Source organism: Podarcis vaucheri (assembly GCF_965113315.1).
Source record: "Podarcis vaucheri genome assembly, chromosome: 2".
NCBI lineage: Eukaryota > Metazoa > Chordata > Lepidosauria > Squamata > Lacertidae > Podarcis > Podarcis vaucheri.
The window spans coordinates 113,774,776-113,801,249 of record NC_138760.1 but is presented as its reverse complement, the minus strand read 5'-3'; the positions used below and the strand labels follow the sequence as shown (position 1 = coordinate 113,801,249).

Below are 26,474 nucleotides of genomic sequence, written 5' to 3'. Positions count from 1 at the left end.
AAGGGAGCCCAGAGGACGGAAGGATAAAGGGCAGGGTGTCTGAAAGATGGAGACAAAAGCAAACAATAATGGATAAGAGCACAATGGGTCGGTGCAAATGGATGTTAACCAGAAAGTTGGTGTTCCGAGTCCACCCAGAGATGGCTGTGCGCAGGATTCCTGCATTGCAGGGGGGTGGGCTAGATGACCCAAGGGGTACCTTCCAACTCTTATGAGTCTATGGGGGGGGGGAGAGAAGACACTGGGAGGCAGGATTGAGCAAGGTTGCTGTGGACAAGAAGGAGGATGGACAAGGCAAGAAAACGGGTTCTGGGATGGCCTTTCTCAGGGGTCAGCAAACTTTTTCAGCAAGGGGCCGGTCCACTGTCCCTCAGATCTTGTGGGGGGCCGGACTATATTTTGAGGGGGGGGGAGAATGAATTCCTATGCCCCACAAATAATCCAGAGATGCATTTTAAATAAAAGGACACATTCTACTCATGTAAAAACACGCTGATTCCTGGACCGTCCGCGGGCTGGATTTAGAAGGCGATTGGGCCGGATCCTGCCCCCGGGCCTTAGCTTGCCTACCCATGGCCTTTCTGCAAGCTTCTGGTTATGGGTGGTGCTATGTCAGAGAAGTGGTAGATTTGTCCTTTGCAAAAGGGTTTGGAGGTGGCGGAGGTGAAGAGACCTTGTCAGACGGGTCTGCCTGGCTGAGTCTGTTTGCGTGAAGAGGGCTCTTGTTGACACACCCGCCTCTTCTTTGAGAATGGCCTGGAGCATCTTTTGTTTTCTGGGGTGCAAGAACCAGCTGTTCCTACCTAGACACATTATAACAAACAGCCTCCACACTGGGGGGTTAGGGTTAGGGTTATGAACCATGCAGACCCTAACATCCCTGCCCTCCTTCCTTGGTATCATTTCTAAGTACCGTATTTTTCGCCCTATAGGACACACTTTCCCCCCTCCAAAAACGAAGGGAACATGTGTGTGCATCCTATGGGGCAAATGCAGGCTTTCAGGAAGCAGCCTGCAGCCCGAAACCCAGGGGGCACAGCGGGGGGGCGGGCGGGCTTCGGGCAGATATGCGCAAGCCTGGAGAGCCCGGCGGGAGTTCCCGCCAGGCTCCCTAGGCTTGCGGATAGCAGCCTGTTCTGGGGTCGGGGGAACCTCGCCTTCGCTTCCAGACCCACAACCCCGAGGCTAAAAACGAAGCCAGGACAGCTAGCAGGATCCGTCCTGCTCGCTGTCATGCCTTCTTTGCTTTTTGGGGCTCGGGGGGGAATAATTCCCCCCTTTATTTCCCCCATAACAAATAAGTGCGCCCTATGGGCCGGTGCACCCTATGGGGCGAAAAATGCAGTATTTCTGCAGAAGCATTTCTGTACTGGAAATTCAGACACAAAGCTTCACATCCCCCACGGCTGCCAGGTGAACAGGGCACTGCAAGGCCCATCATCCCTAAGGTGGGTGGGGTTGGAAGTCCAGTAACATCCCAAAGGCTAGAGGTAGGGGAAAATTCGTCTCCCATGAGACGGTGATGGGATGATTGGTAGGAGAATTCGTCTCAGAGCCAAATATTTATCGTCTGTTACGATCCGACTGCTGCAGCCAATTGAAAGCTTGGCAAGTCAAACGTTTTGGCTCCCAAATGCTGCAAACCCAGAAGTGAGTGTTCCGGTTTGCAAAGGTTCTTCGGAACCCGAACATCCGATGCAACTTCTGCAACTTCCTGCAGCCAATCGGAAGCAGCGCCTTGGTTTTTGAACGTTTTGGAAATCGAGACTCCGTTCGACTTACAAGGTACCACTGTACCAACATTGATCCAGCATTGCAGGGGGTTGGGTTAGATTATACCCTCCGGTTGTCTTCCATCCCTGCAGTTTTATGATTCTATGGAAGAGTGTACCTGGGGGGGGGGTAAAGTCAAACCGCTGGAGAGTCACAGCGCCTGCTGTGGCTGTAGAGACTAATGTAGGAGAGACCTGTTTTGTTGCAGGTGGGGCAGATGAAGGTATCCAGTTGTGCCGCTAGAGATGCCCCATGGCGTTTCTTCTCTCTGGGCTCCTCCCAGCGGTCATCCCCCCTCTGTTGATGCCTGACCTGTCTGAGCAGAGCAGGCTGATTCTTGACCAAGTTGATCACCCTGTGTGCCCTGCACCCATGGCAATCCCGGGGTCTGGAGGAACTGCATGAAGGGAGCCCTGACCATTAGGTCCAGTCGTGGCCGATTCTGGGGTTGCGGCGCTCATCTCGCTTTACTGGCCGAGGGAGTCGGCGTACAGCTTCCGGGTCATGTGGCCAGCATGACTAAGCCGCTCCTGGTGAACCAGAACAGCGCACAGAAACACTGTTTACCTTCCCACCAGAGTGGTACCTATTTATCTACTTGCACTGGTGTGCTTTCAAACTGCTAGGTTGGCAGGAGCTGGGACTGAGCAATGGGAGCTCACCCCGTCACGGAGATTCAAACCGCCGAACTTCTGATCGGCAAGTCTTAGGCTCTGTGGTTTAACCCACAGCGCCACCCTCTCCTGGTCATAGGTGCCGGCTAACTGGGTGCCCAGGCACCCACAAATTTCAGTGCCAGGGTCATGCATGCTGCATGGCACCCACGGCTTCGGGCACCCACGACGGTGCCAGGGCACAGTCATGATGCCTAAGTGAAGCAAGAACTGCATCGCAGGCACAGTCTTGGTGAAGAAGCCGACCCAGAATCACAACTCCCGGGAACAGGCAGGCTTTAGGACCCTGAGGGGAGCTGACACGTAAGAGATCTACGGGCGCAGTCGCCACAGGAAGAGGATCTCCTCGGTCCCGCGGCTGTCGGAGGAGGGTTTGCTGCCGATCCTGGATTCGTGTCTCTTCCTGCACGCTCCACGCGCGTTTCCTGCGTGCATTTGCAGAATCCGCGAGACCTCCAGGAAGTGGGGGACCCCAGTAGATCCCAGTCTCCTCTGCTTCTTACAAGGCGGAGGAATCGTGCGGGGAGAGCCCGGAGAGCCGATCCGATCCGGGGGGGGGGGATATGAGATATTTTCATCTCCAGATGGAGCGAACAAGCAAGATGATTCCTGTGGCCCGCAGCTTGCGATAAAGGAGTCTGGCGCCTCCCTGAATGTAAACGGGGGGGGGGGGGTGTAAGGAAGACGCCGACCAGGCTGGATCAAGTGGGAATCCGGTAGGCGGAAGGTGGCTCGAGATCTGCTGAGATCTGGATGGTTTGCAGTAGATCGGCAAGGGCTTCCTGCGCTCGGTCGTCCCATCAGCAGTGAAGAAATGATTTTCTCCACCTAAACATAAATTCCTGAAATGGAGGGGGGGGAATCCCTAATCAGGAATAGACTTCCGCGTGAAATTCAGCTCCGGCTCAATTCATTTCTGGCCCTGGAAATAAATTATTGCTGCTCAGAAACACAAGGTAACTGCACCGGCGTCCTTAAGTGGTTTTGGATTATAGCTCACATCCTCCCTGACCTTTGGCAGTGCAGACTGGGGCTTCTGGGAGTCGTAGTTTGAAGTATTAAGAAATCACCACACAGGCTGTCCCTGCCCTAGAGCAAGGTTTCCCAAACTTGGGTCTGCTGCTGTTTCTGGACTACAGTTCCCATCATCCCTGACCCCTGGGTCCTGCCAGCTAAGGATGATGGGGGTTGTAGTCCAAAAAAATAGAAACCCGCATTTGGGAAAACCGCACCCTGGAGGTACGCCTTTTGCATCTGGCCCTGGTTGGAAAATCTTGGTCTTCTAGGTAAAAATAAATAGGATATCAGACAAACCTGAAGACTGCCTGCCTCTGATTTAGCCATGCCCTGTGTGCAGCTCCACCCAATGGCGAGTCTCCCAAGTCAGGAAAGGAAAACCTGTGGCTCTCCTGGCACTGTGGGACTCCAGGTCCCATCAGCCACAGGCAATGTAGCTAGTGACCAGGGATGGTGGGCGATGTTGCCCCCAGCTATCCACCCACCCCATCCCTGCCATAGGCAGGTCCTAAGCCAGGCATTCCAAAATTCGGCCCTCTAGATGTTTTGGGACTACAATTCCCATCATCCCTGACCACTGGTCCCGTTAGCTAGGGATGATGGGAGTTGTAGTCCCAAAACATCTGGAGGGCCGAGTTCGGGTACGCCTGCCCTAAGCCTTCTCAGGCTAGCTATCTGAAATCCTGAGGTTCCTGGGATTAAACCTAAGACTACCTCCACCACAGAGCAATGGCCACCTTCCCCAATCCCAACCCAACCCTGCGCATGTTTCCTTTGGAGCAAGTGCCAATGAGTTCAGCAAGACTCACTTCCTAGGAAGCTTGTTTAAGGGTCACTATTTTAAGTCGGCAGCGGCCTGCACAATTTCCTGGAAGTGGGTCCAACACAGACATCTTCTGCACTATACCATTAAACCAGTGTCATGCCACTTTAAAGGCCATTGCTTCCCACCAAAGAATGCTGGGAACTGGGAACAGTGTTATTTAACCCCAGGGAACTCTGGGAACTCTGGTAGCTCTGCGAGTGGAATAGGGATCTCCTACTTGCCTCACTAGGCCAATGGCCCATCCAGACCAGTACAGTGGTACCTCAGGTTACATACGCTTCAGGTTACATACGCTTCAGGTTACAGACTCCGCTAACCCAGAAATATTACCTTGGTTTAAGAACTTTGCTTCAGGATGAGAACAGAAATCGCGCGGCGGCGGCAGCACGGTGGCAGCGGGAGGCCCCATTAGCTAAAGTGGTGCTTCAGGTTAAGAACGGACCTCTGGAACGAATTAAGTTCTTAACCTGAGGTACCACTGTTTCCTGTTCGCCCTGTGGCCTGTGGGGAGGTTTGCCAGCAGGACATGAGCACAACGGCACTCTGCCCCGCTGCAGTTCCCAGCGAGTGGTAGTCAGAGACATATAACGACCCTCAGCACCTTGTAACGAACTACATTTCCCAGAATTATTTGGGGGAAGCCATGACATTTTTTTGAGCAGAACGATACTGCTTTCAATGTACAGTACGGATGGGGATGTGGTGTTGCTGTGGGGGTCTGGTGGGCATTAAAATGGCGGATAAGCCACAATGCCTGGCACTGTTCAGAGTGCTGGGTAGATCAGCTCTCATGCCCAGGTTTGTCAGGCATTGCCCCTGCTCAGTATTGTCATACAAGTATATGAGTGTCTCCAGCCTCTTGACGATTTTGGCTGCGTTTTTCTGGAGCTTTTCCAGCTCTACCAGGAAAACAAGCTGTAATTCCTGCATTACAATGGTAGAGTTGGAAAGAGACCACACAGGTTATCTAGTCCAGCACTGCAGGATTCTTTTGCTCGAACCCATGACCCTGAGATTAAGAGTCTGAAGCTCCACCAGCTGGATGATGTTTGAGGTCCCTTCCAACTCTGGTCCTACAAAAATCTCCTTCAGAATCTACTCTGCTCTGCACATGCTTGGATGATTATAATCTTTGGAGCTTCTCATCTTGTTGGAATCTGCCAGCCCCTGGTGGTTGCCTTTGTTCTGGCTTCTCTTTCCTGATTAGGTTTTCCTTTCTTAAAGCCTAAGGTGAGGTTGAGGATGGAGAGAGAAGAAGAAACATCGAACTTGGACCCCCAGGACCCTAAGACAGAGGAGATGCCAAGGAATAGCAGCTCAGGTAAGGACTCAGACAGAAAAACAAAACAGAAGAGTATTTCAGTGGAAACCGTGTGAGTCAAAAGTTTTATTTCATCAGGTGAAAGGTGGATTTGCTTGCTGGCTTTTGGGTCCCTTCTGTCTGGTGCGCCTAAGAGGCTGCCTTCTGAAGTCGAACAGAATCCCTTCCAAAGTCCATTTGACTTCCAAAACGTTCGAAAACCAAGGTGCGGCTTCTGATTGGCTGCAGGAAGCTCCTGCAGCCAATCAGAAGCCCCATCGGACATTTGGGTTCCAAAGAACATTCACAAACTGGAGCAATCTTGTCCGGGTTTGCAGCATTTGGGAACCAAAACGTTTGACTCACAAGGCGTTCGTCAACCAAGGTACGGCTGTATATCTAAACTGGGTATCCTCTGGCCTACAGTAAGTTGCTCATTTCACAAAGTAGGAGAATAAGCTAGCATTTTTGTCTATATTTGTAACTCTTGCAAAGCTATTGAGAGACTTAACAGATGCATGCTTAGGTACATGTTCATAGAATTAAAAGACGGTAGAGTTTTTTGGTTTTTTAGTTCATTAGATTTGCGAATGCGGGTTTGTGACCAGGAAGAGCCTTCAGGGGCTGCTGAGAAGGCTGTGGATGCGAAACTGATAAACAAGGCAGCTTCCACTTCTTTCTCAGGCTTCCAAGGACATTCCAGTCGGGCCCTAGCTTGTGCAAGCTCCTGCAGTGCAAACTCTGGGACGTTTTCAGCTTTTGAGAGATTAAACCAACATGTCACAGTCGGCTTTTACTCTCAACGGCTGGCAAAACACAAAAGAATTCCAGCTACAAGCAGGAAATCTCTCTTTTTAAAAAATTCTATCCTATTCAATGTAAAACAACAACAACAACAAAATCCTGGACCTACAGAAGTAGCCCGGCCTTTTCCATGACTGCAAGTTTCAAACGTGGAAATTCTCCTTGTACAGGAGGAAGCATTCGAATATTTGGTCTCACGGCCTCCACAAGCCAGCCCCACTTCTTCCTTTAAATATATGCAGCAGGTGTTGGTCACCTCAATGCCCCTTGTGCCCACATGCTTCCCCCCCCCCCCAGGACTCGCAGCAACAGAATAAGCTGAACCGAAACAAACAGGTATTTGCCTAATGAATAATAGGAACCTGAACAAATTATATTTTTTGGCAAATTCTATGTGCCCTTTCCTTTGCAGCAATAACAAAATTGTTTTGCACTGTTTTATTTTTGTTTTATTTTATTAAAAAAGAAGCCTTGCGGAATCCAAAAAAAGGCCAAATCCTAATCGGCAAACATTCAGACCCAACACTAGTTGTCCGGGGAAACTCAGGGTAGATAGATGGGACTTTAACTGTTGGTGAAAGCACCCCAAAGTAAGAACTTAAGAGTAGCCTGCTGGATCAGGCCAGTGGCCCATGTAGTCCATCATCCTGTTCTCACAGTGGCCAGCCAGATGCCTGTGGGAAACCCGCAAGCAGGATCCAAGCACAACAGCCCTTTTACCTCCTGTGGTTCCTAGCAATTGGCCTTGCTCCCGTCGCTCAGCCCGGACACTGAGGTCCAGCTCCAAGGGCCTTCTGGCAGTTCCCTCCCTGCGAGAAGTGAGGTTACAGGGAACCAGGCAGAGGGCCTTCTCGGTGGTGGCACCCGCCTTGTGGAATGCCCTCCCATCAGATGTCAAGGAAATAAACAACTGCCTGACTTTTAGAAGACATCTGAAGGTAACCCTGTTTAGGGAAGTTTTAAATTTTTGATCATGTTTTTAATATTCTGTTGAGAGCTGCCCAGAGTGGCTGGGGAAATCCAGCCAGATGGGTGGGGTATAATTAATAAAATTCTTATTCTTAAGAAGACTTGTTGCCTCCAATCGTGGAGACAGAGCACAGGCACGGTGGCTAATAGCCATTGGATAGCCTTTGTCCTCCATGAATTTGTCCGATCCTCGTTTAGAGTCACCCACGTTTATTTATTCATATTTTATTTGTTAGATTTATATACCGCCCGTCGTCACAAGACCTCTGGGTGGTTCATAGATGAAATACAAAGTAAAAGCACAAATAAATAGTGAAATTAAAAAGAAGGAAACAATAGTGGGCCCCCTGCCTCTCACAAACACATTCAAAAGGCTGTTCAAAAGGCTTTTCCCTGCTGAGGCTCCTGAGACCCATTGCCTATCAGATATGGGGCTCCATCACCGGAATCTGCCCTGGTACAAAGCAGATCCTTCCTGGTGTTCCTGAAACGACCTCTCTTGTCTTTCATTTTCTCCAGAAGGTGATCAGACGGCGTCGGCTGCTCTCGCCGCCGCCACAGCTGCCGTGGCCGCCATCACAACCGTCGCGGGGATCCAGTCGCGCATCTTTGCGCGGCTGGCGACACGCCGGAAGCTTCTGCCGCGAGGGCGCGACGACCTGGCCGAGCTGGAGGAGATGGTGGAGACGGCCGCGTCGGTGCGCCTCCGGGCGGTGGTGGAATCGAGCATCGACTCTCTGAAGGCCATGATGTGCTCGTGCCTCTTCCAGTCGCCGGCCGTCTTGGCCGGCCTGATCGACGAGCTCTACATCATGGAGAGGGCCTTCTGGGTGCAGCCGGGCCGCTCTGAATGGTGGGAGAAGGTGGTTCTGCCCCACTGGGACGACCATCTCTGGCAGGAGAACTTCCGCATGAGCCGAAGGACCTTCACGGAGCTGTGCGACCGGCTCAGGCCCGTCCTCGAGCGGCAGACCACCAACATGCGCGCTCCGATCACCGTCGAGAAGCAGCTGGCCATCGCTGTCTGGAAGCTGGCCACCCCGGATAGCTATCGCTCGGTGGCCGAGTGCTTTGGGGTGGGCCGCTCCACGGTCTCCAGGATCGTCATGGAAGTCTGCCAAGCGCTCTACGACGTCTACCACCACGTGGTCCACCTGGCCGGTGCCCAGGAGGTGATGGAAGGCTTCGCTGCCAAGGGCTTCCCCCACTGCATCGGAGTCCTCGACGCCACCCACATCCCCATCATCGCTCCGGCACACAGAGCCACCGAGTACATCAACAGCAAAGGCTACTACTCCATGGTCCTGCAAGTGCTGGTGGACCACAGAGGCAGGTTCACGGACGTCTACGCGGGGCGCTCCGGGAAACTTCCCGGAGCACGGATTTTCCGCGGCTCGCCCATCTTCCGCGCCATGAACCAAGGCACATTTGGTCCCAGCGTGACCGTGGACGTGGGAGGCGAGCAGTTGAAGCCGGTGATCCTCGGAGACCCCGCTTACCCACTGCTGGCCTGGCTGATGACTCCGTACGGCGGGCACTTGGACGCCCGCCAGCAGCGGTTCAACGACGCCCTCGGCCGCTGCCACGCGGTGGCAGAGTCCGCCTTCGAGCGCCTCCGGGGCCGTTGGCGGTGCCTGCTCTCCCGCCTGGACGTGAGGGAGCGCTACGCCCCCCGGGTCATCGTGGCCTGCTGCATCCTGCACAACATTTGCGAGACCAGAGGCGAGCCTCTCCAGGAAGGCTGGCAGGAAGTGGTGAGGTCCGTCTCGCGGTCTTACCAGCAGCCGGAGAGGCAGCCGGTGTACACGGCCAACCCCCGAGCGCGGGAGATCAGGGATCTTTTGAGCACATACATTGAAAGGAGAGAGTGGAGGAAGTCAGACTGAATCTGCTGCTTTCCCCTAAAGGAACTCTCATGGCTGGTCTTGGAAAGAACGGGGCCTTCTCTGCAGTGACTCCTCGCCTGTGGAATGCTCTCCCCAGTGAAGTTCGCCTGGCGCCTTCATTATACACTTTTAGGCGCCAGCCAAAATTGTTCCTTTTGTTGAACTGATCAACATCCTATACCCTTTTAAAATGCGGCTCTTTTTTGGGCAGGTGTTATTGGGTCTTTGTTTTTATTTAGATTTTATGTATTGTGATCTTTGCTGTGAGACCTCCGGGTGTAGGATGGTATATAAATTCAATAAATAAATAAATAACAGATAAATAAGAAGAGACCATCTCTTCTGTCCCCATATGAAATAAAAATATATGACCTTTTTTGACAGCAGCTATGAAATACAGCTGGCTCTCATGTAGAGGGAAGGGATATTGTGGCATAATGGCTGAACACTTGTGCTACGAATTTGAGAGTTGCCCTTTCCTCTTTTGTAATGAGTCCACTCAGGTATCCTAGACAAGCCAGTGTGGTGTAGTGGTTAAGAGCGGTTGACTCCTAATCTGGTGAACCGGGTTCGCTTCCCCGCTCCTCCACCTGCAGCTGCTGGGTGACCTTGGACCAGTCACACTTCTTTGAAGTCTCTCAGCCCCACTCACCTCACAGAGTGTTTGTTGTGGGGGTGGAAGGGAAAGGAGAATGTTAGCTGCTTTGAGACTCCTTCAGGTAGTGATAAAGCGGGATATCAAATCCAAACTCTTCTCTCTTCTTCTTCTTCTTCTTCTCTCTCTCACCTCTGCCATTTGCAGCCTGCAGATAATAAAACTGACCTACCTTGTTGTAAGAATTGCAAAAGAATGCATGTGAAAGGTTTGAATACGAGTACAGTGGTACTTTGGTTCTCAAACTTAATCCGTTCTGGAAGTCCGTTCCAAAACCAAAGCATTCCAAAACCAAGGCGTGCTTTCCCCTAGAAAGTAATGCAAAACGGATTAATCCGTTCCAGACTTTTAAAAACAACCCCTAAAACAACAATTTGACATGAATTTTACTATCTAACAAGACCATTGATCCAGAAATGAAAGCAATAACCAATGCAGTGTACTATAAAATAAAAAAGACAGTATTGTAGATGATCTAAATTTAAAAATAAAAAATTATTACCTGCACTGATGATAGTCATGGTTTGGATGGGGTTTTTTTAATCCATTTCCGCAGTCATACAATCAATCAATCAATCAATCAGTAGCTGAACCGGGTTCCACACAGTCACAAAAACAAATTAACTGAAAATGCCTCAAAAACAAAAATGCAAAATAAATAGCAAAACAAAAGCCCCAAACTTAATCTGTTCCGGAATTCCGTTTGACTTCTGAAATGTTTGAAAACCACAGTGCAGTTTCTGATTGGTGCAAATGCCCCCAAAATAATAGCCAACAGCCACATCAGACATTTGGCTTCCAAAAAACGTTCGAAAACCGGAACACTTACTTCTGGGTTTTCGGCCTTTGGGAACCAAGGTGTTTGAGAACCAAGGTAGCACTGTACAGCCTGAATATTCCTATAATTATATAAAGCTGACAAGAAGAAGCAAATTGGGGGAAGGGATGGAGAGGGGAGGGCAACCAATCTGTGGCAATCAATGCCCCCCCTCGATATTCCCAAAGTAGAGTCTCTCAAAGCTTCGCTCCTAACTTCCCCTGCAACTGTCAAACTTTTTTCCACAGGTAGACACTGTGCCACCAATCACAGAGGCCCATGTGGCAGGAACAAATCTGTTTAATTAGGGGTTGGATGAGATTAACTTCACATATACCCAGGATGTATTACCTCACCATTATAAATTACATTTAAAGTCAAAATGAAGTTCAATTGACTCATTTTCTCCTTCCTTAGCACCCTCCCCATCACCCATAAAAATTAATGTGGGGACCCTAATATTCCAACCTACCTCGCAGTGTCGTAAGAATTGCTAAGAGAACGTATCGGTGTGTTTTCAGCAATCTGTTTGTTGTTGTTTAGTCATGTATTCGTGTCCGACTCTTCGTGACCCCATGGACCAGAGCACGCCAGGCACTCCTGTCTTCCACTGCCTCCCGCAGTTTGGTCAAACTCATGCTGGTCGCTTCGACAACACTGTCCAACCATCTCGTCCTCTGTCGTCCCCTTCTCCTTGTGCCCTCCATCTTTCCCAACATCAGGGTCGTTTCCAGGGAGTCTTCTCTTCTCATGGGGTGGCCAAAGTATTAGAACCTCAGCTTCAGGATCTGTCCTTCCAATGAGCACTCAGGGGCTGATTTCCATAAGAATGGAGAGGTTTGATCTTCTTGCAGTCCATGGGACTCTCAAGAGTCCCCTCCAGCACCATAATTCAAAGGCATCAATTTTTCAGCGATCAGCCTTCTTTATGGTCCAGCTCTCACTTCCATACATCACTACTGGGAAAACCATAGCTTTAAGTATACGGACCTTTGTTGGCAAGGTGATGTCTTTTTTTAAGATGCTGTCTAGGTTTGTCATTGCTTTTCTCCCAAGAAGCAGGCGTCTTTTAATTTCGTGGCTGCTGTATAAATGTTTAGAGTTATTCTTATTAAAATGTACTCAGAGTTGTGAGCTCTCGTTGGGCAAGGCTCCATTCCTTTGGGGTCTCCCAGGTGTCTGGAACTAAGGGTGCAGACCATTTATACCTCTCCCCACACTGTAATCCCATCAAGGTAAAGTAACATCTGCCCCACAGCTCCCTTAAAAGAGGCACCCCTTACCATCATTATGAAAAGTGGGGGGAAATGAGGGGAAAGCTGAAATGGATGTATAGAAAATATGGGAAGAGGGAAAGGCAGAAGGCCAGTGTGCTGTAGTGGTTAGAGTGCTGGGCTAGGACCTGGGAGACCAGGGTTCAAATCCCCACTCAGCCATGAAACTCTGGGGTGGACCTTGAGGCAGACGAAGCTATGCTGACACTTAGATAGGGATTCTGCATTTGGTCACCATTTCATCTGGGTTTGAGCTGCAAACCATTGTACAGAATGTGCTGTTTTTCAAAACGGTAATGTAGAGATGGGAAAGCCATACCTGTTGAGTTTTTTGCCTGTGGAGGAGCAACACATAAACTTCACTTTCTTATCTGCTATTATTATTATTATTATTATTATTATTATTATTATTATTATTATTACAACCCATCAGAAGACCACAGAGCACTTTACACCACACTACATTACATAGTATCAGTACCACGTAGAAATCAAAACAATTATATAAAGACAATTATAACGGGAATATTTGCATATATCCCCTGTTTTGCCATAGAGGCCGCTTCTTCCCTGTCTTCTGCCACCCACCTTGTTTATTAGGATTGTTTGCTGTCCAGTGAAAGATATCTGCCTGCTTCTGTCCCTCTAAAGCAGCCTAGTGTGCAGAAACCTGCAAATGAAGCTTTTTATGGTATGTGGATGAAACATCTCCTGCTCATGGCTGCAGATCAACAACAAAAGTGAAAGCTACCGGCTGTGGCCACTGGGATTCTAACTCTGCCTTAGAGCAGGCAGGTGACACACCTGTGTCCTGATTAGGTGTCTTGGTATTTAAAGGTGCAGCAAGCAACTCTGCGCAAGGTCTTTGCAAGCGGTTATAGACAAAATGACAGTGAGAGCTCCGTTGTGTAGCCCATTGCTAGGAGTCCATCTATGTCCGGACCTCTTGGGCTCTATGGGATGTGGACTAGATCATATTTCGCCAAACTAGTGCCCTCCAGAGGCTTTAGCTGATGGGAGCTACAGCCCCCAAATATCTGGAGGGCTCACCAGATTGGCGAGAGCTGATCTGGTCCACATCCCACAGTGAGGCCACCTGTCCAATCTGCCTAGAGATTCTTAAGGAGCCTGTGATTCTGGACTGCAGGTGCAATTTATAAAACTGCTTGTATTAACTTTTCCAAAGAGATACTTCTGCCTTTTGGCCACTAGGTGGCAACCACATACGCATTTTTTGCAGTACGGTATTTCCATACTACTGTAGAGGAAAGGCTTGACCTGTTGGGTTTCTGCCAGCCACACAGCTGTTAGGGGCTCAAGATCCCTGGCCGCATGCCCAAAGGCTAAATCGTGCTTTTGCTAGTAATAATAATAATAATAACAATAACAACAATAATAATTTATATCCCAACCACCTGGCTGCATTTCCCCAGTCACTCTGAAAAGCTCCCAGAAGAATAGTAAAAATACAATAAAACATCAAACATTAAAAACTCCCCAAAACAGGGCTGCCTTCAGATGTCTTCTAAAAGTCAGGTACTGTAGTTGCCTATTTCCTTGACATCTAAAGGGAGGACGTTCACTACCAAGAAGGCCCTCGGCCTGGAGACAATCTTTCCAATCTTCATGCTACTGAGATATGGAGCCGAGACGCAATTATGTACTTCAAAGCTATGGACTGGCAACCGACTTACTAGAGAGGCTAGCCAGTCTAGTTATGTTAAGTTTTAGAGTTAAGCTATTTACTGGGCAATGTTTTCATAGGATTGTTTGTAAATCTCAAAAGTTGTACATTTCCCTCCAAATCTAAAAAATAATAAAGTGCTGAAATATTTCTCTGAACATTTGTGTTTTCTTATGCCACTAGACCAGGGACGCGGGTGGCACTGTGGGTTAAACCACAGAGCCTAGGACTTGCCGATCAGAAGGTTGGCGGTTCAAATCCCCGCGACAGGGTGAGCTCCTGTTGCTCAGTTCCTGTTCCTGCCAACCTAGCAGTTCGAAAGCATGAAGTGCAAAAAGATAAATAGGTACCGCTCCGGCGGGAAGGTAAACAGCGTTTCCGTGCACTGCTCTGGTTCACCAGTAGTGGCTTAGTCATGCTGGCCACATGACCTGGAAGCTGTACGCCAGTTCCCTTGGCCTATAGAGTGAGATGAGTGCCGCAACCCCAGAGTTGTCCAGGAGTGGACCTAATGGTCAGGGGTCCCTTTACCTTTTTATGCCACTAGACCACACACCCCAGGGGTGGGGGAGAGATGAAACCACTGATAAGTACAGGGTGAGTCCTTTAAAAGAGGCCCCGTGGATACTGAGTACACATGTTCCACGGGGCCTCTTTTAAAAGATTCACCCTGTATAAGACATGGCTTCTCCTAGACAGAGGTGAAGTTGTCAGTTCTGCTTTGGTGAATCTTTGGATTCTCACAGGATGCTGATCCAAAACAGTGACCAGAGGCTGGGGGCAGGGAAATCCATAACACTTGTTCAACCTGTGTATTTCTGTTAGCAGAAGAGCTGGTCTTTCCCCACAATCCCCTCTTGGTTTACTTCAAGCTGTCATTGTCTCAGCAACCTGCGAAAGGGGTAGGGTGGGGTGAGAGGCCTTGCTGCTGCTACAAAGCGAGTCAGAACCCTTTGCAAATCCCCCAAGTGTACTAGTATTATGTAGCAGTTGGAGAATAACGCAGGGCCCTGGAGGCAGGGCCTTTTGGTGCAAGCTGGTATACAAAATAGTTGGAAAGCTGCTAGTATAACTGGCTGCAGGCTGTATCTGACCATACAGCTAATCCACCAGTTAGATAGGAAATCATCAGGTAAGTGGCCCATTGGAGTTTTACAATCCTTTTCCTAAAACATGGGAGTGCTGGTGCTCATATGGATGCATTGGGCATGCAAGCACAAATTAGCTGTCATGGTCCCCGAAATTGCTAATCCAAATCACAAATTGGGATTTCTGCTTTCATGGAATTTAAATGTCTAACAAAAGGGATGTGACCAGCTTAAAAGTGATTTTTAAAATGGCCTAACGTGACCCTGAAACCTCATTGCCCAGGCGTCTTAAAAATCAGTGGGCCAATTTTCCAAGCCAACAGCTTAATTTATTTAAGAGTGGTTTCGTTCTTCCATGAGCATTGTGGGTGGCTCTGAAAAGAGCCTTTGGGTCTACATATTCGGTCGCCCTCGGCAGGCCTTTTTGCCATTTGCTCCTTACTGAACTGCAACGGGCGCGGTGCTGGCCTTGAGGGCCATTTTGGTTCCTTTGGCGGCCTTGGTGACGGGCTTGGCCACGGCCTTGGCGGCGGCCGCGCTATTCAAAGCTTCGGTCTTCTTGGGCAGCAAGACGGCGTGGATGTTGGGCAGGACTCCGCCCTGCGCGATGGTCACTCCGCCCAGCAACTTATTCAACTCCTCATCGTTGCGCACAGCCAACTGCAAGTGGCGCGGGACGATCCGACTCTTCTTGTTGTCCCTGGCTGCGTTGCCGGCCAACTCCAGGATCTCAGCACTCAGGTACTCGAGCACCGCGGCCAAATAAACGGGCGCTCCGCCGCCGATGCGCTCGGCGTAGTTTCCTTTGCGCAGGAGCCGATGGACTCTGCCCACGGGAAACTGCAGCCCGGCTCTGGAAGAGCGGGACTTGGCCTTGGCTCGTGCCTTCCCGCCTGTCTTGCCGCGACCTGACATTTTCCAAAGCCCCCAACTTCTTTCTCGACGAAATAACGAAAAGACTGCAGGTGTTTTGGAGTGGGCGCCTTTTATACGTTTCTTGAGCTGGCTGTGATTGGTCGAAGATGAACAGGCCAATAGAAAAAGGGATTCTATTTCTAAACCAATAGGAAACGAGTGCGCGCGGGTGGAGTCCTGGGAGAAGGTTGTCAGATTTAGAATATATTGTAGGAGGGCAAATAGTGTTTCTCTGCTTTCTGTTCATCCGACCCTTCCTGAATATTTTTCTAATGGAAATATTGATGTTTTTGGCTTTTTTCCTTTTATTTTTACACATATGATGTTTGGTGAGAGCTGGGGATATTTTGCAAGTTTCCCCTGTGCATTAAATTTCTAGCCGATTCCTTTGCTTATACATTTCCAGCGCGTGAAAGCTACAACGGTCCTCCAAGAAACCTGTTACGGAGTTTACCTTAGACAGTTCCCTGCGATACTTCGTTAAAGTGCCCCTCTAGACTCCCAGACTAAATATGCGCAGGCTGAGGAGGAGAAAGCAGAGGGGGCGGGGTTTGATGCTCCTGAGCAGTTGGGGGAAATGGCGGCCAAGCGCTTCAGATTTTTCCCGCCTTTTTTCCTCCCCGGCACCTCGCTCGCCTGCCTGAGGGAAAAGTTGCGCCTCTCAAAAAGACACTTCTGGGAGACGTTGTAAATTTAATCAGTTTTGACGTACACATGGGCAAAAGAAGGTTACCAACAAGTAACATCTGAGGAGATATCTCATTTTAATATTTCCTTTTAAAATATAATCTTGTTCGACATGGTTACTTTTCATGAACTTAAATTCTATTTCAGAAACTTTTGATTTGCAGTAATAATTACTCCTATGTATAATCATATAAACTGATGAGGAGCCACGTTCTCGTCTGTTGCCACAAACACAGCAATCTTTATGGCAACTGAAAAAAGCTAATAAGTATTTTCTGGCAGAAGCTTTTTTTTCCCCTGCAGTCCCACATTTATCTTACATTTTTTTAAATTTACAGATGTTAAGAATTTACAGATTGTGTGCCCTCTTACCTGTGAGTAAGACACTGAATACAGTGGGACACACCTAGGATACACAACTTCCAGGTATCTGAGGAAATAGGATTATCATACTGAACTGCCTTTGTGTTATATTTTGGGTGTATTGTTTCATTTTGAGATTTGATTGTTTTCTTTAAATGTGCACAGAAATATTTTGGGCGTTTGTATTAGGCGGCCAATAAATTGAAATAATAATAGGATAATTCTGTATGTACATAGTGCGTCTGATTTGATTCTCTCACAAGCGCAGACTTAAATTGTTCCTGGTTAATTCACTGAGAGTCTGAAACCTGGAGAAAGATTTCAAATCAACGTTATTTCATTCATTCATTCATTCATTCATTCGATTTATATACTGCCCTTCATCATAAGATCTCAGGGCGCTTATTGCCAACGAATGTCAGAGAGGCAGATTGCGCATGACTTTTGTTAATTTCTGTAGCAGTCAAAGGTTTTACAGTTGCAGCAAAACAATTTTAGGAATTTCTGCATTCACTTCACATCAGGACCGGACTGAGATGTGATCCAAGCGCCACTGTATTTTCCAGACAATTCCAACATATTTGCCATCGCCATAAACAGTCTCTATCTATTATCGTATTCATGTTGCTATCAAGTCTTTTTCATTTACCAATTGTCAAATCCGCACAATACTATAGAACCACAGAATATTCTGGCTTCCTTTCACCTTTCAATCATCCCATTTTTGTGTAAACATTTTTGACGCCACACAAAATCCTTCTTCTGTTCCTGGATGTCCAAATTAACGCGTGAGGTTTTGTTGGCAGATCCCCCCCCCCCCTTTGGTACTTATCACGTCCTTTACTCAGTGGGAACAGCCTGGCTTAAATATATGCATTCATTGACCTTTGTTACTTATTCTTAAATTACTAACCTAAGTTGTAGACCAATCAGAACCTACTTTTTAAGAATCCAACGTGTATTAATCATCAGGATGATTAGTAAACAAAACCGGAGTTTGCGTATGTGCATAAAAAGGCTGACATCAAGGCAGCTTTCCCGCCTCTCCCTCCGCCTTTGCTGTTCTTACATAACGAAGAGCTTTGTGAACACGACAACCTGTTCGTTGTTTTGTGACATTTTGGTTTCTCCTAATAAATGTATTGTGGAATCACGCACTGAAACGTGCAGAGTTATGGCAAAGCTAAATCAGTATCAAAGAATCCACGATCCCCGAGTCGATACCACTCATAGGACTACCAGATGATACATCCCTAGTATGATCTCGCTAGGGAAACCTTTTTTGTTTTTGCTCAGTCGCCTTTGCATTGGTAGTCGCCTTATAAATTGCCTCCGGGTTTTATTTTATTTTTCCTTTCCATTTCTAATTCCACTTCGGTACGCAAGTATATTTGCCCTTCATACAGTGCGAGGGACACGAGATTGATCGGAGTAAAGATAATAAACTCCTATCTGAGATTATTAATCACTGCAAACCACCACGAGTGCGTGGAAGCCAACAGGAAGGAACAAAGGATTCAAAGGATTGGTTTGGGTTGCTGCGTGAAAACAGCCAATGAGGCAGTCTACATTAAATATATTCTAAATTAATATGTTCCCAGTGATATGTAGGTTCCCGTGCCGGAAATGTACAGTATAAGCAAAGGAATCGGCAAAAACTCTATCCTGTACGCAAAGAAAACTTGCAAAATATCCCCAGCTCTCGCCAAACATCGTATGGGTAAAAAAGCAATAAGCCACGAGCATCAATATTTGCATTGGAAAAACATTCGGGGAGGGTCGGATGAACAGAAAGCAGAGAGAAGCACTATTTGTCCTTTCTTCTACAATATAAATATATTCTAACTCTGTTCCCCTCTCCCTGGACCCCACCCGCGCGCACTCGTTTCCCATTGGTTTAGAAATAGAATCCTTTTTGCTATTGGCCTGTTCATCTTCGACCAATCACAGCCAGCTCAAGAAACGTATAAAAGGCGCCCACTCCAAAACACCTGCAGTCTTTTCGTTATTTCGTCGAGAAGGAAGTCGGGGACCTTTGGAGATGTCAGGTCGCGGCAAGACAGGCGGGAAGGCACGAGCCAAGGCCAAGTCCCGCTCTTCCAGAGCTGGGCTGCAGTTTCCCGTGGGCAGAGTCCACCGGCTCCTGCGCAAGGGAAACTACGCCGAGCGCATCGGCGGCGGAGCGCCCGTTTATTTGGCCGCGGTGCTCGAGTACCTCAGCGCCGAGATCCTGGAGTTGGCCGGCAACGCAGCCAGGGACAACAAGAAGAGCCGCATCATCCCGCGCCACTTGCAGCTGGCGGTGCGCAACGATGAGGAGTTAAATAAGTTGCTGGGCGGAGTGACCATCGCGCAGGGAGGAGTCCTGCCCAACATCCACGCCGTCTTGCTGCCCAAGAAGACCGAAGCTCTGCACAGCGCGGCCGCCGCCAAGGCCGCGCCCAAGCCCGTCACCAAGGCCGCCAAAGGCACCAAGGCGCCCCTCAAGCCCAGCACCGCGACCGTTGCGGTCCAGTGAAGCCAAAAGGCCAAACAGCCCGGACTACGGCCGGCGACAAAATAACCAAACCCAAAGGCTCTTTTCAGAGCCACCCACAACGCTCCGAGAAGAACGGAAACACTGCCGCCCTAAATAATAAACCCCTGGCGCTCGCTCGCACATTTCCCCCGTTGCTTCGAAAACGCCCCCCTATCATTTACGCCTTTCTTAAAAACACATAGAGGCTGCTGCTGGTGGTCACAACCGGGGAGTCTACATACACATCCCTGCTTGCTTTACAAACTTTAGTCCCGTGGGAATGGAAATCCACATTTTTGTGCCCGTGATAGCTATTTCCTCGCACCCACGGCAGCACATCTATATAAGCACCGTGGCCAACAAGGACTCGATCCGCTGCCTGGTGAAGCAGAGATACAGCCTGCAGCCAATAATTCTAGCAGCTATTCGCCTTTTTCTCTTGTAAACCAATTTATACCAAAAGACACTGATTCTGCACTGTTCTCCGCCTGCTACATAATGCTAGGACACTTGGGGATTTGCAAAAAGTTCTGAATCGTATTTTTAAAAAGAAGTACCACCAGCAGCAATGCCAAAGCATTCAACACACCCAGCCCCTTTCCTAGGATGCTGAAACAGTGACAGCTTGGAGTGAACGGGGGTATGGGGTGTAATACTTTTGAAAAACAATAACATAATTGGCAAAAAGAGGGGATTGTAGGGAAATACAATATCAGTTCTGGTACAAAAAACACAGGTTGCGCAGGTGCAATATATTGCCCTGTTTCCCCCTCTCCAGTGTTTCGAATCAGCATCCTATGAGAATCCAAAGATTCACCAAAGCAGAACGGACAAACTTATCTCTATCTAAGACGGGACCCATGTGTCTTATACATGTCAGTGGTTTCATCTCTTCCTCACTCCTGTTGTTAAAACTTTATCCTTCCTCTGCAATATGGCTGGGTGACATACAGCTAGCCTAGCTAGTCTCTCTAGCAAGCCATACTACAGAGGAATGGTAAAGTTTTCAAGTCCAATTCAGAGCCTTCAAGTATATCTGGGCTCCATATCTCAGCAGTATGAAGAATGAAAAGATCATGGGTAGGCAAACTAAGACCCAGGGGCCGAATCCGGCCCAATCGCCTTCTCAATCGGGCCCGCGGAAGGTCCGTGAATCAGCGTGTTTTTACATGAGTAGAATGTATGTTTTTATTTAAAATGCATCTCTGGGTTATTTGTGGGGCATAGGAATTCGTTCATTCCCTCCGCCAATATAATCCGGTCCCCCACAAGGTCTAAGGGACAGTGGACCCGCCCCCCTGCTGAATAAGTTTGCTGACCCCTGGGAAAGATTATCTCCCCAGCAAAAGCAACTGCCATGAAAGTGGTAATCAAACTACTGGAACTGGCATCAAAAATGTCATTCTCCCTCCCTCTTAGTCCTGATAAACACGGATTCTGCTGAATTATGTCCCCAAGGGCAGAAAATTGAGATCTTATTTCAGAGCCCAGAGCCCCTATCAAGACCCACTGCAATTTCACCTATCATTTTGACAGATTCACAGCGACACCCATAGCCCAGCGTCCACCCCGCGAAATTATTGCTACCTCTCAGTAATGCCCCCTTCATGGATCACTGCCTTGCCGTGGCGAAGGGGCTTGAAGAACTCAGAGAAGCTATGAACTACGCCGAGCAGGGCACCCAAGATGAACAGGTCATAGTGGAGAGTTTTGACCAAACGTGATCCACCTGGAGTAGGAACCGGCAAGCCACTCCAGTATCCCTGCCAAGAAAACTCCATGGACAAAGACAACAGGCATATAAAAGTTATGACACTGGAAGATGAGCCCCTCAGGTCGGAAGGTGTCCAACATGCTACTGGGGAAGAGCGGAGGACAAGTACAAGTAGATCCAGAGCTGATGAGGCGGCTGGGCCAAAGCCGAAAGGACGCTCAGTTGTGGATATGCATGGAAGCGAAAGGAAAGTCCAATGCTGTAAAGAAAAATATTGCATAGGAACCTGGAATGTAAGAACCATGAACCTGGGTAAGTTGGATGTGGTCAAAAATGAGATGGCAAGAATAAATATTGACATCCTGGGCATCAGTGAGCTAAAATGGACGGGAATGGGCGAATTCAGTTCGGATGACTACCATATCTACTACTGTGGGCAAGAAACCCGTAAGAGAAATGGAGTGGCCCTCATAGTCAACAAAAGAGTGGCGAAAGTTGTACTGGGATGCAGTCTCAAAAATGATAGAATGATCTCGATACGAATCCAAGGCAGACCTTTTAACATCACAGTAATCCAAGTTTATGCACCAACTACTGGTGCTGAAGAAACTGAAATTGACCAGTTCTATGAAGACTTACAAAACCTTATCGAAGTGACACCAAAGAAGGATGTTCTGCTCATTATAGGGGATTGGAATGCTAAAGTAGGGAATCAAGAGATAAAAGGAACAACTGGCAAATTTGGCCTTGGAGATCAAAACGAAGCAGGGCAAAGGCTAATAGAGTTCTGTCAAGAGAACAAGCTGGTCATCACAAACACGCTTTTCCAACAACACAAGAGACGACTCTACACATGGACATCCCCAGATGGGCAACATCGAAATCAGATTGATTATATTCTCTGCAGCCAAAGATGGAGAAGCTCTATACAGTCAGCAAAAACAAGACCTGGAGCTGACTGTGGCTCAGATCATCAGCTCCTTATAGCAAAATTCAAGCTTAAACTGAAGAAAGTAGGAAAAACCACTGGACAGGTAAGATACAATCTAAACCAAATCCCTTATGAATACACAGTGGAAGTGAGGAACAGGTTTAAGGATTTAGATTTGCTGGACAGAGTGCCTGAAGAACTATGGATGGAGGCTCGCAACATTATACAGGAGGCAGCAACTAAAACCATCCCAATGAAAAAGAAATGCAAGAAAGCAAAGTGGCTGTCCAATGAGGCCTTACAAATAGCGGGGGAGAGAAGGCAAGCAAAATGCGAGGGAGATAGTGAAAGATACAGGAAATTGAATGCAGATTTCCAAAGAACAGCAAGGAGAGACAAGAAGGCCTTCTTAAACGAGCAATGCAAAGAAATAGAGGAAAGCAACAGAATGGGAAGAACCAGAGATCTGTTCAAGAAAATCGGAAATATGAAAGGAACATTTCGTACAAAGATTACCATAATAAAGGACAAAAGTGGTAAAGATCTAACTGAAGCAGAAGACATCAAGAAGAGGTGGCAAGAATACACAGAGGAATTATACCAGAAAGATATGGATGTCTCGTACACCCCAGGTAGTGTGGTTGCTGACCTTGAGCCAGACATCCTGGAGAGTGAAGTCAAATGGGCCTTAGAAAGCACTGCAAATAACAAGGCCAGTGGAAGTGATGGTATTCCAGCTGAACTGTTTAAAATTTTAAAAGATGATGCTGTTAAGGTGCTACACTCAATATGCCAGCAAGTTTGGAAAACTCAGCAGTGGCCAGAGGACTGGAGAAGATCAGTCTACATTCCAATCCCAAAGAAAGGCAGTGCCAAAGAATGCTCCAACTACCGCACAATTTCACTCATTTCACATGCTAGCAAGGTTATGCTTAAAATTCTACAAGGAAGGCTCAAGCAGTATGTGGACCGAGAACGCCCAGAAGTGCAAGCTGGATTTAGAAGAGGCAGAGGAACCAGAGACCAAATTGCAAACATGCGCTGGATTATGGAGAAAGCTAGAGAGTTCCAGAAAGACATCTACTTCTGCTTCATTGACTATGCAAAAGCCTTTGACTGTGTTGACCACAGCAAACTATGGCAAGTTCTTAAAGAAATGGGAGTGCCTGACCACCTCATCTGTCTCCTGCGAAATCTCTATGTGGGACAAGAAGCTACAGTTAGAACTGGATATGGAACAACTGATTGGTTCCAAATTGGGAAAGGAGTACGGCAAGGCTGTATATTGTCTCCCTGCTTATTTAACTTATATGCAGAATTCATCATGCGAAAGGCTGGGCTGGATGAATCCCAAGCCGGAATTAAGATTGCCGGAAGAAATATCAACAACCTCAGATATGCAGATGACACAACCTTGATGGCAGAAAGTGAAGAGGAATTAAAGAACCTTTTAATGAGGGTGAAAGAGGAGAGCGCAAAATATGGTCTGAAGCTCAACATCAAAAAAACGAAGATCATGGCCACTGGGCCCATCACCTCCTGGCAAATAGATGGGGAAGAAATGGAGGCAGTGAGAGATTTTACTTTCTTGGGCTCCATGATCAGTGCAGATGGTGACAGCAGTCACGAAATTAAAAGACGCCTGCTCCTTGGGAGAAAGGCGATGGCAAACCTAGACAACATCTTAAAAAGCAGAGACATCACCTTGCCAACAAAGGTCCGTATAGTAAAAGCCATGGTTTTCCCAGTAGTGATGTATGGAAGTGAGAGCTGGACCATAAAGAAGGCTGATCGCCGAAGAATTGATGCTTTTGAATTATGGTGCTGGAGAAGACTCTTGAGAGTCCCATGGACTGCAAGAAGATCAAACCTCTCCATTCTGAAGGAAATCAGCCCTGAGTGCTCACTGGAAGGACAGATCGTGAAACTGAGGCTCCAATACTTTGGCCACCTCATGAGAAGAGAGGACTCCCTGGAAAAGACCCTGATGTTGGGAAAGATGGAGGGCACAAGGAGAAGGGGACGACAGAGAATGAGATGGTTGGATGGTGTTCTTGAAGCTACTAGCTTGAGTTTGATCAAACTGCGGGAGGCAGTGGAGGACAGAAGTGCCTGGCGTGCTCTGGTCCATGGGGTCACGAAGAGTCGGACACTACTAAACGACTAAACAACAACAACAACTCAGTAATGCCTCCTTGAGGCAAACCCCTCACAGCACAGCGCACAGATAACTGAATCAAAATACATTTAGGTAATTAGAGATCCATACTGCATGCACTTTCAATTTTCAAACAGCACTAGGGGTGGATGCACGCTAGTTGGATCCTTCGTCAGATTTGCTTGTGGAAGAAGAGAGAAAATCCACATTAGAAGAAAGCCCAGGCTAGGAGCAGACTTGGGTAATACGGAGCCCAGAGCAAAGGAAAAAATAGGCTTCCTATTTATTTGGTGCCCTCCTCCCATCACTTTCCATTATGTGTACGCTCTCAAGTGCGTAATAGTTGTGGCTACTCCATATCCGTTCTGATTGGGGCCTAATTTTAAGTAGATACTTGTATAAATATAGGGATTTATATAGCAATCCGTATTAATGCTAGTTCCACATCTCCCAGATGTAGCATTCTGTAGCAGGTGGAAAACAGAGCAGAGCACTGGAGCCAGCGTCTTTTTGTGCATGTTGGAATACAAAAGAAAAAGTAGGAAAGCTACTAAGTATTGCTGGCTACAGGCTGCAACTGCAAATTTAGGGGATTAGGTTGCTGCTTTAGTGCCCGGTTGGGGTTACGCAGTGCTTTTCACAGTACATAGGGTCCTAGTGCTCATACTGTATTGTGGATGGCAGCAGAAATAATTGGCTCAACAAGCTGTCATAATAATGTGCAAGTGGGCAGCCAGATGAAAAGCTCGATTTCCATGGTTTGTAAAGCAAGCAGGGATGTGTATGTAGACTCCCCGGTTGTGACCACCAGCAGCAGCCTCTATGTGTTTTTAAGAAAGGCGTAAATGATAGGGGGGCGTTTTCGAAGCAACGGGGGAAATGTGCGAGCGAGCGCCAGGGGTTTATTATTTAGGGCGGCAGTGTTTCCGTTCTTCTCGGAGCGTTGTGGGTGGCTCTGAAAAGAGCCTTTGGGTTTGGTTATTTTGTCGCCGGCCGTAGTCCGGGCTGTTTGGCCTTTTGGCTTCACTGGACCGCAACGGTCGCGGTGCTGGGCTTGAGGGGCGCCTTGGTGCCTTTGGCGGCCTTGGTGACGGGCTTGGGCGCGGCCTTGGCGGCGGCCGCGCTGTGCAGAGCTTCGGTCTTCTTGGGCAGCAAGACGGCGTGGATGTTGGGCAGGACTCCTCCCTGCGCGATGGTCACTCCGCCCAGCAACTTATTTAACTCCTCATCGTTGCGCACCGCCAGCTGCAAGTGGCGCGGGATGATGCGGCTCTTCTTGTTGTCCCTGGCTGCGTTGCCGGCCAACTCCAGGATCTCGGCGCTGAGGTACTCGAGCACCGCGGCCAAATAAACGGGCGCTCCGCCGCCGATGCGCTCGGCGTAGTTTCCCTTGCGCAGGAGCCGGTGGACTCTGCCCACGGGAAACTGCAGCCCAGCTCTGGAAGAGCGGGACTTGGCCTTGGCTCGTGCCTTCCCGCCTGTCTTGCCGCGACCTGACATCTCCAAAGGTCCCCGACTTCCTTCTCGACGAAATAACGAAAAGACTGCAGGTGTTTTGGAGTGGGCGCCTTTTATACGTTTCTTGAGCTGGCTGTGATTGGTCGAAGATGAACAGGCCAATAGCAAAAAGGATTCTATTTCTAAACCAATGGGAAACGAGTGCGCGCGGGTGGGGTCCAGGGAGAGGGGAACAGAGTTAGAATATATTTATATTGTAGAAGAAAGGACAAATAGTGCTTCTCTCTGCTTTCTGTTCATCCGACCCTCCCCGAATGTTTTTCCAATGCAAATATTGATGCTCGTGGCTTATTGCTTTTTTACCCATACGATGTTTGGTGAGAGCTGGGGATATTTTGCAAGTTTCACCTGTATATACAGTTCCTAGCCGATTCCTTTGCTCATACATTTCCAGCGCGTGAAAGCTACAACGGTCCTCCAAGAAACCTGTCACGCAGTTTACTTTAGGCAATTCCCTGCAATACTTCGTAAAAGCGCCCCTCTGACTTTAGGACTTAACAGGCCCAGGCGGCTGTGGAGAAAGCAGAGCGGGGCGGGGCTTGACGCTTCTGTTCAGTTGTGGAAAATGGCAGCCAAGCGCTTCAACGGGTTGAGTGGATTGCAGAGACGTGAATACTCTCCGTACTAGGAGAGCAGAAATACTGTAAATGCTGTACAAAAGTTAAAATAAAAAAATTAAAAAATTAGGAGAGCAGCAAAGCAGTGTGATGAGTTGAGAGGCCGCTTTCCTGAAGCTGGAGGGAATAGGGGAGGGAAGGAGTCTACCTCTTTCAATGCTGGGCTGTGCCAGTACTTGAAAGCAGCAATAATCTGCTGCATAAATAATAATGAAGGAGCGTCTCCACCCCCATCGTTCTGTCCGCACAGAGGTCCAGAGCTGAGGGCCTTCTGGTGGTTCCTTCA

General features: G+C 48.3%; 1 protein-coding gene and 3 pseudogenes across 5 annotated transcripts; 2 read left to right on the top strand and 2 right to left on the bottom strand.

Moving 5' to 3' along the window:
• The first annotated feature begins 2,981 nt into the window (after positions 1-2,981).
• On the top strand, positions 2,982-9,761 carry LOC309524954 (uncharacterized protein). Of its 2 annotated transcripts, none has more exons than XM_082210217.1 (3): positions 2,982-3,163; positions 5,515-5,611; positions 7,883-9,761. In XM_082210217.1, exons 2-3 carry the CDS (start codon positions 5,533-5,535, stop codon positions 9,247-9,249), a joined length of 1,446 nt encoding a protein of 481 aa, XP_082066343.1. In that variant the 5' UTR covers positions 2,982-3,163; positions 5,515-5,532; the 3' UTR covers positions 9,250-9,761. The 2 variants fall into 2 exon arrangements, with proteins under 2 accessions (XP_082066343.1, XP_082066342.1); XM_082210216.1 differs by having other exon boundaries at positions 2,982-3,403.
• Positions 9,762-15,074: 5,313 nt separating this feature from the next.
• LOC309526298 (histone H2A pseudogene) lies at positions 15,075-15,705 on the bottom strand (annotated as a pseudogene). The gene has a single exon. The product of its transcript is annotated as a histone H2A pseudogene (transcript).
• A 2,873-nt stretch (positions 15,706-18,578) lies between these two features.
• LOC309525869 (histone H2A pseudogene) lies at positions 18,579-19,372 on the top strand (annotated as a pseudogene). The gene has a single exon. The product of its transcript is annotated as a histone H2A pseudogene (transcript).
• A 5,582-nt stretch (positions 19,373-24,954) lies between these two features.
• On the bottom strand, positions 24,955-25,897 carry LOC309526305 (histone H2A pseudogene; annotated as a pseudogene). Its single transcript has one exon. The product of its transcript is annotated as a histone H2A pseudogene (transcript).
• Between the last annotated feature and the right edge of the window lie 577 nt (positions 25,898-26,474).

What these genes read in the sequence shown, in the direction of transcription:
- LOC309524954 (XM_082210217.1), top strand. Translation starts at nt 5,533, where the DNA reads ATGGAGAGAGAAGAAGAAACATCGAACTTGGACCCCCAGGACCCTAAG. An exon ending in GCCAAGGAATAGCAGCTCAG is followed by an intron (nt 5,612 to 7,882) that starts GTAAGGACTCAG and finishes CATTTTCTCCAG; the next exon opens with AAGGTGATCAGACGGCGTCG.